At 33.0% G+C, this 16,694-nt stretch overlaps 1 protein-coding gene across 1 annotated transcript in view; it reads left to right on the top strand.

Annotated features, from left to right (window-relative positions):
• Positions 1 to 16,694, top strand: part of LOC129753151 (uncharacterized) — a 98,373-nt gene that overhangs the window by 37,379 nt on the left and 44,300 nt on the right. Inside the window, exon 2 of the mRNA XM_055748948.1 lies at positions 244 to 472. Within this exon, the coding sequence (XP_055604923.1) occupies positions 244 to 472 (229 nt within the window). The remainder of the gene's footprint in view (positions 1 to 243; positions 473 to 16,694) is intronic.

The following is a 16,694-nucleotide window of genomic DNA, read 5'->3' as shown; positions in this document are numbered from 1 at the left end:
AAAGACGCTCTATGCTTTTGAAAGAAAATTAAGGTCATGGAAATGGTTTGATACCTGACCTGATGATTAAATTCGAATCGCAAAGTTATTCCTTTGACCAACCAACATGATTTCATTGTACAAATATCGTGCCATAGCTTTTTTTCTGTGACATTTTTTTATCTTCTCTCAAATTTCCAATTCATAATACCGATTTTGCATCACATATCTTACCAGGATTTTTTCTTCTCGTTTCCATTCCAGCTGACACGTCGTTATCAATTGACGTCAGAGTAAAGGAGATAACTCCACCCATCTTCCGGGCTGCAGCCTCTAGCTCTGTAAATCCTCCGCAAATACACCGAAAGAAAGGCTGTCCCCCATCTCAAAGCGCCGGGAAGCGTTTTCCACCCTGTATCATCCCAGAAGCAGCAGGACCCCGGAAGGACCAGGGAGGACATCGAACAAATCGCCGGTCTTCTCGTGTCTGGGTGTAAGTACCTCCATCCATCCATACAATACACTCGATATTCAGTCTCAGTATCTCAGCAACTACGAGTGGACTTTTTCTTGATCCTTCAAGGAGCGATGAGGATTCCTGCTGGCCGTTTATCTTTCGCTTCTGGTTGTTTTTCCGTTCGTTTCCTTTGGAACTGGCTTCGGTCGTAGCGAATCTAGAGGTGGACACCGGAAACTGCACAAAAAACACTGAATCCTTAAGCGTTTTGTCGAACTTGGGGGAGTCCAAGTTGTTTCCGAGAGAACTGGATCGGTTCTGCCCTATTTTGTTGCAGCAGCGTGAGTTTTTTGCATCGTTAACGAAAGATGTCAGTCGTTTTTGGGAACGGGGGGCAGGGAATTTCTGTCACTCTTTCCATCTGAAATATGAGAGTCCGTTCAATAGGAGTCAGTATGATATAGAATTGCTCACGGTTCCAATTGTTTGAAATTTAAACGAAGAATTCCCTCAACCATTACTAAATGTTGAATTGTAAAACACCAGCAACTTTATTTAATGTTGTCAATTTTTTTTTTCGATTATAGTCGATCTTACATATTTATGTCATTCGCGACTTATATCAACGATGCAGCTGGCGGACAGTCATTAAAAAACTTTTACGGAACAGTCATTAAAAAACATTTACGGAAAGATTATGCAGGAAAAAGTCATTATTGATAAAAAAAATGGTTAACTGTCCCAATGGTCATTTGAAAGGTAATTGAATCTCAAATGTTCATATGATGTAAAAACACCATTATGCAAATTTGAAAGAATGCATTTTTACAACGATAGGAGGAAAAATGCCTTCCCTAATTAGACTTTTGTTTTTTTTTTCGACTGCATAAGTGATATATACATCCCGAAGAACCTCGACTTGATTTGTTAATTTTGGTCTGTCATGTCTCCAAGATTTTGATATGTGAAGCATATTTTTAAGCGATTGGAATTCAATTTTTACTTTTTTGGAAATTGTTTTTTTTTAACATAAACGCGTATATCATCGCACCCTCCATGGTCCTCTTACGGTTCGAAACTATCGTAAACTGGGACAGCTTTGATCAACTTGATTTTTTTCCACATAACGGTCAATAATTTTGTCTTATAATTCAATATCTGAAAACTGTTTCCTGTTTCCAAGAAGGCAATATTTTGGTTGTTTTAAGTTATTTTTGCTGTAAAGCTTGCAAACCTATACTTTTTTTTGACAAAATTGAAGCATTCAGAAGCAAGCGGCCTGGTTTTTGTGGAAATTCAACATTATTCATTTCTTTATTATGTACAGGGGAATATGAGAATACTTGATCCCTGGGGATACTTAATTCCTTCGCTATATCTGGAAACCGGAATGTCTTACAAATATTATACGTTCTAAAAATGTACCAAATGAAATTTATCAACAATGTTGTTATCTCAACAAATAAAAAAAAATATTTTGAGTTATTGAACTTTGTTTGAAAATTTTAACAAAATATTTTTTTATCACTTTAAAAATGTTCTCCAAACGATAAAAAATATTATGTTAATTTATTTCAATATAACAATCGTTAGGGTAGAATATCAACTTCATAATGCCATATTTTAAAAGTAATAGTAAACTCTCAATTGAGTTTTGAGAAAGAGTTTTCCAAAATGTATGGTTTTCATTGATTCCTAGAGTCCAAAAAGGAAATATTTTCTTCTTAATGACTCGTGATCGTTGGTTATTGCGAAATTACTAATACTTGTTCAATAACCCATGTATATCCAGTAATGATCTGTTAAAAAGAATCCAATGTATTATATTTTCTAAAAACTAGAAAATTGTGCCTTAAAGTATTAGAGGGCATTAAGGGTATTAGACAAACATTAGAAATTCTCTTTGTCTGATGCTTACAAACTTTGAAAGGAGAACCAACATGGTAAAATATAAACAATGGATCTTTTATCTTTGGATATTGCTAGATTTTTGCCTAGGGTCAGGGCACCCTGAATTAATGATCAAATCTCCATAAGAAAAGTATTAAGTCTCCTTTAACTTAAAAACTATCACTTTGTTACGTCTCACGAAAATGTTTTTTGTTCATTTAAGAGTTTATGTAACTTTCGGAACATATAAACTTTAAATTACACTGTCAGAAAATGCTGAAGACGGCGAGTTGTAAAATTTTCCGAAAAAGAAATGATAATAATAAAAAAAGGGAATCAAGTATCCCCATCGTTCCTTATAGTTTTTTTTTTATTATCATTTTACGATAAATTTTTGACATTTTTCAAGAGTAAGCTTTTATAGACTGAATGGCTGGGAACACAATCAAATGGAGAAGTTCGAAGAAAAAATGAAAAACGGAATAGTGGGAGGGTCTGGAAAATTATGTGAAGGTAATTTTTTTTTTTTTTTGTAGCTCAAAAAATATTAAGCTGTGTTTTTGTCCCTAGATTAATGCAACTTTAATGTCTATTTTTCGATTCTAAATTTATTGTTCTCAAGGAAAAACAGTTTGGCCTTAAACTGAAACTTACTTTTTTTTGTGTTAAATCCTTCTTTTCCCAACTACGAATACCAAAACCAAAACAATAAATCGAAAATTATGGGGTACGTAAGAATCATGCTGATCAAAGTCTCCCCGAAACAAGAAATCTGGGGCGGGATTATGAAACTCGAAACAATCGAGTTTCGTTCGATTCGACCAACTTTGACATTACCGATCTCGATTCGAATGGAACGTTTCGAGATGATCTACTACCCGATTTACTCGAAATCTAATACGATAAAATTTAGGACTCGAACGAGATTCGTAATACTGATTCTAATTCGATTCGAGTTCAACTCGAAACGGGTAACTCGAATCGAATAGGATTCATAATTTCACCCCTGGTTTTGTGATAAACATTGAATTGTAGCAACTAATGTTGTTTAAATATTCTACAATTAATGATCATGCTTCATACTATTTCCTCAGCAAGTGTTTAAATTAATATTGGTCTCACGAAAAGCGACCTTTTCCGAAAATATTCAAGAATAAATGAAAAAACATATCGAAATTCCTCCAGTTCATGGTAATTAAAATTGCGAGGAGGCACGTGTATGTACGTTTGAGGCGGTGCGTTTCCGTAAACCACGCATAAGTCACAGGCTCGTCTTTGAACAAAATGTATAATGGATATAATGAACAAATTTTTATCTGATTAGAAAAATTAGCGTGAAATTGAACAAAAAAAAAAGGGATAATAAAGGCATTTTTATTTCGAAGGTCCGTATTTTCTTAAAAAAAAACTTTTATGCAAAATTCTTCTTCTGATTTTAAAGTAGCTAGTTTCAAATAAAAAAAAACTACCACATGCACGGAATACTTATTAAAATCCAATTCGGGTCATCAGTCAAGAAACATGTATAATTTTTGAGCAATCAAGCTTTTATGATTGAATCAACTAAACGCTTATGCCCATGTTCATGCAACATAACGTACAATTTTTTTTCTCAAGTTTTCCATTCATTGATGTTGATATTTTTCACCAGAACCGTAGGAAGACAAATTTTTCACATAACAGTTATGCTTGAAAAATTCATACACAAAGAGTGGCCAAAATTTTCAACAGGTGAGCCAAATTTTTGAAGATGCGTTAGCCTGGCGGGCCACGCCATCATTTTTTTACTATTCAGAGCAAATAAATAATTTTTAATTATGGTATTGGTAATAATTTATTGTTTTCATTTGTTTTCTTTAAAAATTATTTAGGTATGTATAAAAAATCAGATTCATGAGATTTTATACAGGTTTCTACTGTTTCTACTCGGATTGATTTAATATGAATAATTATTGACAGCTCGTTTCTCAAACAAAATTATTATTTTCATTACTAAATTATAATTTTTTTACGACTGAAATAGCATCTGTGTTTATCCAGACCAAATTAAATATCGATATATGTTATATGGAGCAAAAGTTATGTCAAACACATTAGTTTTTAATTTAATGTTTAAACTTCTGTTGGGACAATTTAATGTAGAAACGTCTAGTAGGGGAGGAGCGGGCTATATGCGCCTATTAAGCAGAACACTGATTTAATCAAATATCACATCGAATATGTGTACAAAAGCTATATACACGTGTGCAGGCATCTGTTTTCTATACATTGGAGAAATTTTTATGTTAAAATTTTCTTCTGTTTCCAAGAAAATGATTTTATTAGAAGTATTGTCTAAAATCCCGAACCTCAAACCGTGCGGGCTAAATGCGCCTATTTATGTTTTGAACAAAATTTCTGTTTTTGGGCAATATTTCCGTATAATTTCATTGAAACTGCTAGAAAGTAATAATTTCCGTACGACAAAGCTGAAGTTTTATAAAAATCTATGTATATTATAATTTTATGGAATTAAACAAAAGTTAGGGTTGCCATACTATGGAGGCAGTTTATTCATGAGAAAAACTTTATCAAATCTGTTTTTAGATCTTCAATTCTCTCTTAAGATGTTATTCAGAGCTTACATTTGAAGGTTCAATGCTAAAAATCATTTATTTATTCTATTCAACCTGTTATTTTAGAATGGAGGCATTTTACAAACATGATGGGGGCATACAAAAACACTCTATTGTTCCACCATATAACCATTATTTAACCTCCACAAAAGCTGAAAAATGTTTAATTTCTTAAGTTCATTTGAGTAAGAAACAAAAACCATCCTAGTTTTTGTTTTAAGCTTCTTCACGTATAATTTTTAAAAGTCGAAATATTACATCAAAATGTATCAAAACCTTGTATGTTTTTTTAATTTTTTTTGAGTTTGTGAATTCATGAAATTCTTTCTTGCCTTTTGTTCTAAGTGTATCACCCTCAGAATGCATTGGTCAGATAAGCTGTCTAGTCAGCCATTTCATCAAACAGCCGTAGGGTCATTTAACCCGATAGGCCCATTTAGGAAACCTTTCCCCGTGGGAATTTCAAAGATCATTAAATTTTTTTCATGATCTTACATTTTTTGAAAATATAAAAATTTTGATTTTTGACTTCTATATCCTGTTGAAATCTGACGATCCTTTTTCCGGGAACTCTCGGGATGCCCGGAAATATAAACACTCTACTGCATGGGTGACCAATATTTTCAACAAGCGTGCCAAATTTTAGATATGACATTTGCTCGCGAGCCAAACAAGTTATGTTTCTTTAATATTCCAAAAAAAAGGAGGCGCTTTAATAATTAAAAAAAAAAAAATACATATGCCTGTTGCAAGTACAGATTCATCTTAATACCAAATATTTGTTTCATGCATTTCTTTTACCAAATTTTTCTAGCAATTCAAAACCTTCATTATTAATTCCATAAATGTCAAATTGCCGCCCATTTCCAAGTTTACCAGTCTTCCTAAATAATTTTGTAGTTGTTACAATTAAAATATAAAACAGAACATTGAATGGAATTTTTGCAAAATTGTACCGTTCTTAAATTCTCGGCATTTAAAAGATTATTTACTAAAATTACTTATTAGCATAGAACTCCTGAACTCTTTCATGTTCAAAATTCACCCTGCATTGCACACAGAAAAAAAAATAAAATTTCAGTGGAATTTTTCGTTATATCTCGTTTTAAATTAATATGTGCATCGGGAAAGTCATCCATAAACAAAAGGAAAATGCATTTGGTTATTTATAATCATTGCACCTTTTTAAGTGAAAAAATTTCCTTCAAAAAATACATACATTCAAATAAGTCGTCCTTCTGAGAGATTTTTAAAAAAAATAACAAAATTTTAAAAACTGACGTACCAGAGTATCAAGTTTTTGAAAAAATAAGCAAATGTAGTGAAATGTTTAAAAATATTTAATGTTTCTAAAAAAATCTTTACGAATAGTTGAAGACATTTTTAAAATATAATTTTGATTATGATGTGAATGTGGTTTGGAGAATTTCTAGAGTTCAATATGATCTGTTTTTCTGAGGACCTCCAAATTCCTCAAAACTAGAGGTAGAGTCCGCTCGAAAGCTCACAACGCTCAAACAACTGTGGAAACCACTTCAAAAACTAATGGTATGAAATAACCAAAAACAATCGGAAAATTGCCTCGTATGTGAAGGAATGTACAGATAACCCAAAGCAACAAAATTAACAGTTTGAAAGACTTTCTTGAATGATGTTAGGAATAGTTGTAATCTCATCTATTTCAAGTTCTACAAATTGTAAGTATTAATTTTTTAAGCGTATCGTTGAAACGGATAGGTGAACAATAGACTGCCCCAAATTTGTATGGGAAATTCAAAACCTGTAAAATGTTATGCGCTGCAGGCTGAAATTGATCCCAGTCCTAGTACAAGATCTCATGCCAAATTTGGGCGAGATCGGATCACGGGAAGGGGTCGCTCAACGAGCCTGAAGTTTGTATGGGATTTCGGGACATTTTGTTCGGGAGAAACATGAAAAACCAGTTTTTCATCAATAACTTTGATTCCTGTCGGCCGATTTCTGCATTCTGTTCGGCCCATTTTTGAAGCCTAATAACTTTTTTATCTTAACTCTTATCGAAATGCAATCTTCGGATGAAATATTTTTCATAGTTTAGGCTTTAAGAAAACCCGTTTTTGAATGAAATCGGCCGACGGAAACCAAAGTTATTGATGAAAAACTGGTTTTTCATGTTTCTCCCGAACAAAATGTCTCGAAATCCCATACAAACTTCAGGCTCGTTGAGCGACCCCTTCCCGTGATCCGATCTCGCCCAAATTTGGCATGAGATCTTGTACTAGGCCAAGGATCAATTTTAGCCTGCAGCGCATAACTTTTTCAAAAGTCGGGTCATTTGGGGCACTCTAGTGAACAAGCTTAGCGATCTTACTCAAAACTGATCAATTTGAAATTTTTCACGCGTTATTTCGATAAATCTGATAAATGATTTATAGTCAGGACGCCGCAATCTTCTAAAATCACATCTTTCATTTCAAATGCAGTTGAAGAATATTTAGGTACATTTTTCTTCAAATGATATAAACCATGAAAAACATTCAATTCTGAGAACATGTTAATTTCAAAAAGAGCTTCGCGATCCACAAAAAACACAGTCGCGGGCCATGGTTTGGCCACCCATGCTCTACTGCATACTGCATATTAACACTCTTCTGCATTCGAAATCTTATCTATATAGTATTTTTAGGTAGTAGTATTGAAATCATTTAAAATAATTTCAATGCCTCAAAAATTCAATAAACATTTATAAAATCCAAGACACATAAACTTAGTACTTTAACCGACAAACTTGACTGATTTTATTCTACAAAATTTAAAATAATTGATAAAGATTTTTCACTTTCGATAGAAGGTTGTTAGCTAGACTTCAGATTATTTATCAAATTTAGCGTGAGTTTTCATTACGTCGTATTAAACATCTTGAGAATTCACAGAAAACTGCTGCGAAAATTTTCAAAACAAGTTTAAAATTTGTTTTCACATTTAGAATATGTTTTCCAGACTACAAATATTCTAAATGGAAAAAAGTTGCGACTAGGTTTTGTCGGTTTTTGTATTTTTTCGCAAAAGCAATAAAAGCTTCGCGGGCCACAAGACGATAATAATTATTCGGCTTTTGATGGTTTTACAATAATAGTTGGGTTATTTTAAATCCTTACATTCACAAATAAAGTCCAAAGTGCATGTCTTTTAATTTAGATTTAATTCAAATTAGTTTTCTACTATTGTAAAATGGAATAAAATTTAAGATTTTAGTTTAAACCATATTTTTGAATAACTAAGCAGTTTAAATTTTGAATAACTTATTCAGTCTGTTAAGCCTTAATCGATCAAGACGTTGAACAGTGGGGATTTTTGATAAAAATAAGGTACCTATTTCTGTGACGATCGCCTAAACTGTTCTAAATTTTGGAAAACTATCATTTCTTATGCAAAAAAACACGAGGAATCGAATGGTCTACACCGCTTTGATAAAATGACTCTTAACGTCTCATTTTTCCCGATTTCCCCTATTTTTTTGGGTGTTAAGTTATAATTCCGATTGTAGCCATCTACCTTGCAACAAAAAAGTCATACAAACCATGCTTATTTATGTAAAAATGTCAGCTGAATTGGTAGACTCCAATTTTTGTTTTTACTACGACAAGTGGCTCATTTTGCCTTTTTTCCCCTAAATTTGAGATTTTTTTCAAAGAAATGCCGTCAAACAAAGTGTAATCCAACAGTTTTTCATCATGAATGATCATTTTTGGTAAATTTATTTATATTCTAGCTAATCGCGTCACTTTTTTGTACAAGAATGAAAATAAATGGCTAAATATCCCCAACCTCCCCTAGTTTATTTAAATTTTTTGCATAAATTTCACTGTAACAATCGAGCGATTCACATACCAAATGCAAAAGCCAAGTGATTTAGTGTAAAATTTGTCGCTGAATCGAGTGGTGAACACCGCTTAGTGCTCAGCTTACGAGAATGGCCGCAATCACCCCGTTTTCCCCTAAAATCGAGCGATATGTGGAAAAAAGTCATTATAACAACTGACATTGCATCATAAAATGCACAAAAATGATTGAAACAAGTGTAGAACTTATTGCTGAATCGAATGATGTACACCGCTCAGCGTTCAGTTGACGAGAAGAGCCTCAATCACTTGTCGTAGTAGAAACAAAAATTGGAGTACACCAATCGATTCAGCTGACATTTTTACATAAATAAGTATGGTTTGTATGACTTTTTGGTTGCAAGGTAGATGGTTACAATCGGAATTAAAACTTTACACCCAAAAAAAATAGGGGAAATCGGGCAAAATGAGACGTTTAGAGTCAGAAAGCGGTGTAGACCATTCGATTCTTCGTGTTTTTTTACATAAAGAATCGTTGTTTTTTATGCAAGACGTTCTTGCCTGAATTGGGTACCTTTTTTGGCTCGAAAATCCCCACTTTGCGTTGTATGCTATTAATAAAAAAAAAAAAAATAACACCAATTTAAAATATTTACAGCTTAATTTTCACTTGAAAATAAAGTATAAACTCTTTGACCAATAAAAATTAATCATAAATTATTTATTTTATAGTTGGGATCCTGTAAATATTTTTTTATTAATTGAAGTCTTTATTTTTCAAAAAACTCAATCGTCAAAATGAATCCAATTTTTTTTTTAATATTTGCAGTTTTTGCTGGTTTATGTTTCCAAACTGTCTCTCATTAAATATAGAATTTAAATTTTAAATCAAGCATGAAAACATGGGTGGCTTTCAACAGGCGGGTCAAATTTCAAAATTGAGATTGGCTGGCGGGCCCAGAAAAAACTGTTCTGGAGTATTCAAAGAAAACAAATAATAATAAATGTTTTAAAAAGGCTCTAAAAAACATTTGCTCAGGCCACATCAAGTATATATTCATCTTAATGAGTCATTTTTGTTATTTGCATATTTTTTCAAATTTTTCTCCTTTGGAAAAATAGTAGAAATATTGCGCAATACGATATGAATTACCTCTCCCAACTTATGTATGTACGTCAATCTTTTCACGGGATTAAAAACCTCCTTCGTTTATGTATCCCAGAAATGTCAAATCGCGAGACTAAGATGGACATTCATTCAATTTTATGGTCTCCAACTATAAGAAAATTACCATTTTCCAAAATTTTCAAGTTCGCCTTTTTCCATTAAAAAAATTGTATAGACAAGTTAAAAACACCGCAGAATGAAATTGAAGAAAAAAAGCATTCTCAAGTTTTTGACATTTAATATACTAATTTTTTCAACGAACTTTAGTTACATAGGTATATCATAAATAATATTGATTTTTCAAAGTAGGAACCTCAACCTCAACTCAAACCAAATTTATTCAAATTTTGCAGTATCTCGATTTGATAAATGTATTGGGAAAGCCTTCTTTAAACAGGATGAATACGAAATTGATTGCTTAATCATTGCACCTTTTTTAAGTGAAAATTTTACTAAAAAAAGTCGTGCTTCTGAGTGATTTGTCAGTATCAACCGTTTCTAGTTATTCATACTTCCCAACCGTAAATTCTGTCTAGTTTTTCCTTATTGATGTACATAAATACAGAGCGTGTTGCCAATTCAAATATATTTTGAATTGGTTTTATTTCAATAAATATACCCTTTTTGTAAAAGCTTAGCAAAAAATAACAATTTGAAAAAAAAAATAAGTCGAAAATGAGTCCCTTACTATCTTTCTGAATTCTGAGGCTATCTAAACTCCTCCCTCATTATTTAAACAAAAGGTTGCTTGAATGCTCTTCTAACCAATGATATTTAGTAACCAAAACCAAATCGGAAAACACATAAAAATGTGTGATGGAATTTACAGATAATGTGTCAAATATCATACAATTTTGATTATTCAAAAATTGTTATTGTAACTGTTTTTTTTTATTCAGTTACGGTTCCGTTTTTTGCCCTCAGAGCCGAATGGGTATGAGTTAAGGTTGCCAGAATTTTATCAATACGTAACCTGGCTATTTTATCTAAAACCTGGCAATATTCAGGCATTTTTCTTTTCTTAATGAGCTAAAATATTCATAAATTTTTTTTAGCTTATTCAAAATTTTAAAATCCTTCATTTTTATAAAACTTGTTTAAAAAAATTCTTTGTGAACGCATAAATAAGAAAATTAATTTTCACAATAGAATTTGTTTTTTATAAAAAAAAATGAGAAAAAAACCAAGGCAAAATCCGGGTTTTTCCAATTAAATTTGAGCAACCGCTCTAGACCAGACTTTTTCCAAATATTATATCAAGTATCTGGACAAACCCAGATAAAACAAAGTAATCTGGCAACCTTAGTACAAGTGATCGAATTTGAGTAAATAATGCCGATTCTCCATGTTTCAAATTATATTTACTTTTTTTCAGCTTGTTATGATTATATTCGCTTACTTTTACGTCCGAAAGAAAGTGGCAAATGTTCGAACAATTTATGGAAAAATGTGAAACAATTACAACAATTCAAAGGCGTTTTTTCTTGAAATTAGTATTTATACATTTCAACTCCTACGAATTTAGTTTGTGTTGATTCAGATATATTTATCCAAATGATATATGGAGAACAAGAAAAACGTTCTATTCTTAAAACATGGTTTTTCCAAAAAGAGCTTCGCGGGCCACAAAAAGTTGGTCGCGGGCCACATATGAACCGCGGGCCATGGTTTGGCCACCCATGCAATAAAAGTTTGAAATCCCCATTAATATGTTTAATTCCTACCATTTGAACCTGAGTTCAAAATCGTAATTCCGAAACTGAAAACGAATTTTCAATTTAAGTTCCAGCAAATAATTTCTATTATTTATGAACCAAATTAAAATTTGTACCAAACCCTCAACCAGAAATTTTTTATTAAGATTTTGAATTTTTGGGTTTAAATGTTAACTTTTTCTTCAGTTGTTTATTTGAATTTGAATTTTTTAAATCTAAATAAAAATAGCAACGATGAAACTGTTTCAGGTTCTTCAATTCTGGATCACCATTTTGAAATTTTCGCTAGATTCATTTGGCCAAAAAAAAATGAAAGTTGAAATGTTGTAATAGATATAATTTGATTTTTTTTTCACAATTCAAAATGATGAGTTTTTCAAATATGGAAAATGCATCTAGTGGAGATTTAAATTGCAAAACCAGAATTCGAATCAGGATTTTTGTCCGAATGATAATCCAAACTGAGACTAAAAAAAAAATTAATTGGATACGGAATCCGAAATTTGATCACAGACATCAAATTTAATATTTATAAGCAAATTTGGAACCACCAAATCAAGAACTATTTTAAATTTTTCTTACCAGATATTTTTCTGCCAACATCCGGTTATTAAAATTTTGGTTATTTTCCCCAATATCCGTCAATATGAAAATTATTTTATAAAAAATAATGAAGAAAAGCACCCCTGTTTCTTACATAATAACACATCAGTCAATTTTTAATCATTATTGAAGTTATCAAAAATTCGTTCATGTTAATTTTGATGGAATTTTGACGCAAAATACCAATTTTAATTTTCGTTTGATTTTGCAACAAAAGTGAACAAAATCGGGCAACATTTGAGTATTCTGGCAAGCTCAGTCTTTTCTTTTTGAAATTTGATATTTGGGACTACATTTCTATCAGCAAGTGAGAATTATTTTTGAAAACTGTAGTACAATTGTGAACCTGAAAAAAGATTTCGAGATTTTGGCTTTAGTTCTTAGTCGAGATTATTACTCTTGAACCATTTAAATATTTGGCCCATTTAAGTATAAGGCATTTTTCAAATCTAGTATGAAACGTTGCACGATTACTTTGTAAAACGTGTGACCAACATCTTTTTGCAAAGTGTTAGTGAATCTCGTTTTTAAGCTTTTTTTATCAGATTTTCTGCGTTGAGAGCATTGAAGATGAAAGCTTTAATCTGAGGAATTAGCTTAAATTTGACAAGAAAAACCTTAAATCTAGAGTGTTCTCCTCACGGCTTCTATAACGTTGCATCCAGGTGTGTTAAACCCAGTATCGACTTTAACTTACTGATCACCTCTTATTGGGGCAAGTCGGGCACCCCTGTAGCATAGTATAACGAAAACATACTCTCGCCTCAGCTTTGGCAAGTCGCATTAAACATCATACAAGTAACCAGGAAAATTAACGAAGTATTTGTGAAAAATCTGTGTTTGTGTGAAAAGATGCGTGGATTTTGTGTATTTTTTACGTGTAAAACCTGAACGCTTCTCATTTTGAAGGTGTGTGTGTGTGTGTGTAGAATGTTGCTCCTATTTTGATTTTGGAATTCACTCTTCAGTTGTCAAAATGCCGTCCAAGGAAGAAGAGCAGCGTATCAAAATTTTGCTCGCGCATCGCGTAAATCCGAGCTACTCGCACGCAAAGCTGGCAAAATCGCTAAAAGTTGTCAAATCAACCGTTACAAATGTAATTCAAGTGTTTCGGGAATGTTTGTCGACAGCCAGGAAGTCAGGATCGGGGGGAAAACATGAAGTTGCTGAAACGACAAAGCGAGTTGCCGGTAGTTTCAAGCGAAACCCTAACCTCTCTCTCCGAGATGCCGCAAATAAGTTGGGTATATCGTCTACAACCTTCCATCGAGCCAAAAAACGAGCCGGACTATCGATTTACGAGAAGGAAGTGATTCCAAATCGCGATGATAAACAAAATACGACGGCCAAAGCGCGATCCCGGAGGCTGTACACGACGATGCTGACGAAGTTTGACTGCATGGTAATGAACGACGAAACCTACGTCAAAGATGACTACAAGCAGCTTCCGGGACAGGAGTTTTATACGGGCAAAAGGAAGAGGAAAGTTAGCAGATATTTTCAAGCACATGAAACTGTCAAAGTTCGCGAAGAAATATCTGGTTTGGCAAGCCATCTGTACCTGTGGCTTGAAAAGCAGCATTTTCATAGCTTCCGGGACTGTCAACCAAGAAATTTACGTGAAAGAGTGTTTAAATAAATGTCTGCTGCCTTTCCTAAAGAAACATGGTTGTTCCGTACTGTTTGGGCCGATTTGGTATCTTGCCATTACGGTAAAAAGGCCATGGAGTGGTACGCCGCCAACAACGTGCAGGTGGTTCCCAAGGACAAGAACCCTCCCAACACGCCAGAGCTCCGCCCAATTGAGAAATGCTGGGCTATTGTCAAGCGGAACCTTAAGAAGACCAAAGACACTGGTAAGGACGGGCAGCAGTTCAAGGCAAACTGGCTTCCTGCGGCGAAGAAGGTGGACAAGGTGGCTGTACAAAATCTGATGGCAGGAGTTAAGCGTAAGGCCCGGCAATTCGGATTTGGAAAAGCGGAAGCCTAACTGAATATTTTTCCTGAATTTTATACTAACTAAACTTGAAAAATAAATTTAATTTGATTTTTTATATAAACGATTTCACCGATTTACACGCGTTTTTACTTGACCAAATTTTGACCGTATCACCCTTTATATGTGTGTTGCAACGCACACAAGGGTTAAACTTGTAGAAATATAGAAAATGAGACACAACTTGGTGATCTCATTCCCAGAGTACAAAAAAACTATCTATTTGCATCAAAGAAATGCCGGCAGTCTGGAATCCATGACTGAAGCAATACGAAATCAAACTGAATTATCATAGATAAAGGACTCGCTTCCTTGAGATTCATGACCAATGCCAAGACCTTTGGTTGAGCAAACAACACATTAAGCTGCCCAAGAATAAAGAAACATCCTGGGTTCTTCGTTCGGTTGCACTGCATATATGAGATACATGCAGGATTTAAATCCATTCGGAAAGTTGGGGGTATCTCGGAATGCATTTCCCAACTTGCATTCCATTAGCAATGGGTAAGAGCTGCAGCTGCTGGTTCCAACTTTTGGGGTGCAGAAAAATGATGAATAAATAATGTGGGAGATGAATAACAGCTCTGCTGGGGGGTGGTTCAGAATAAGCTTCCGAATATTTTAAAGCAAATATCTGGTAATAGATTACACTGTTTGCTCGGAATATATTTGTACTTTTGCATGTTGCATTTCTTCAATGAGTAAAGATTTTTCACTTTCAGTTGAGAATACGACAGTAGCATTTGATGGATTAAGAATTGTTTTACATTAGTTGAAAAGTTATCAATTTTATATCACGTTTAACAAAAATATTGATGTGCTAGCTTTTTTCCTCTTAAAAAGTTACAACTGTTAAAGTCCTCTTGTCAGAGAATTTGTCAAACGTCACAAAATTTTCCTCGAAAGCTGGACAACCATTTTACAAATCAAAATTTTCCACCCAATTAAAACAATTCTCCAAGGCCGACTCAAACAGGTGCTTTCCGAGAAGTACTCGTAAGCTAACTGACTGGCCATTTGATGGTTAAAAAAAACAAAAAAAAACGAAAAAAAGGCCAGATAATTAAAAACTTATGCCGGTTAGCCGAATCCATTAGCCAGGAAATATGTTTATAACAGAGGGCGCTGCCGCGCCGCTTCTAATTACTCTCTACTAATTGAAAATTCCAGAAATTTCAGGAAGGTTCTGCACCATAGCTCGCAGTTCAGCTGGAGGCAGTGTGGCTGTAAAGGGAAAGCAGGACTTGCAAAAAAAGTTATGATCGAAATGCATGGGAAATGGACGGCTTGTTTTTATTGAGAGAAAAATCCTTTAAGGTTGAAGTAGTAAAAATGTTGCTGTTGAAAAACCTATGATTATTTTAATAGGAGACGTTACTTGTAATAGCCCTCTCATGCCTTTACAAAACATGGGGATTCAATTATCGATTTTTATTTTACAGAATATCGAAATATTTTTCCAGCCAGTAAAATACTTTCAAAGAACGTATTTGAGTTTACGAACTTTTGCGTGATAAGAGACCTACTTGCGAGACCTTAAATGGCTTTTCAGGAGATTTTGGGAGGAACTCTTAATGGAGGAAAATTGGTGTTATAAAAAATGAGAAAAATTTCTTAATCCATCAAATTCTGCTGTGGAATCCTCAGCAAAATATTAATTCTCAATTTGAACTTATTTATTATTTTGTTATACTTACATTCTGGAGTTTTTAAACTGAAATTCTGGAATTTAATTTTGGTAAATCCCTCGTGGAAGTTTTTTCTCATTTTTCTTGTTAAAATGGTTATTTATCTTCAATCTTAAACAACAGAAAACACTCATGAGAAGTTGCATCTCTGTTTATGGTTTTGCTGAAATATTAAAATTTGCTTAATTTTATGATTACAAACTATATTTGTTTGACGAAAAACTATATAGATGAATTTTTTTTCTTTCTGTTTTTAATAAAAATCGAAGGAGTCTTTCCAATAACCGCTTTATCTCTCTCGTTTATCAACCGATTTTGACAAATTTTAAAGTTTTGAAATCTCATAATGCAGCTCAAATATGTTATTACGATAATATTCACCTACAATAATTCAGTTTTCCGTCATTCAAAGTCTAAAAAAAATCCGAGAAAAACATGCTTTAAAAAAAAAGATTGTAGATCAGCTAAGGAAGGTAAAAAAAATCCCTTAGTATCCAAGAAAGCTGAATAAAGAAGTAATAAGTTGGATATAAAGAAATTTTTTTTAAAAAATTTTATAAGATCACGAACACTACATATGTAAAAAAAACTTGTATTTTCGTTCAATGAACCGTCAAAACTGTTTAAATCATACCAGATGAACTTTAAGAGAGGATTGAAAAGTTGAAGTTATTTGTCATATTTTCGCATCTTTAGATTTTCAAAATTCAAAACACAGAATTTTTGAGAAATTTTCCAAGGTAAATAACTGTTTTTCGTTTT

Source organism: Uranotaenia lowii, chromosome 3, assembly GCF_029784155.1.
Source record: "Uranotaenia lowii strain MFRU-FL chromosome 3, ASM2978415v1, whole genome shotgun sequence".
Taxonomy (NCBI): Eukaryota; Metazoa; Arthropoda; class Insecta; order Diptera; family Culicidae; genus Uranotaenia; species Uranotaenia lowii.
This window is presented reverse-complemented; position numbering and strand designations above follow the sequence as displayed.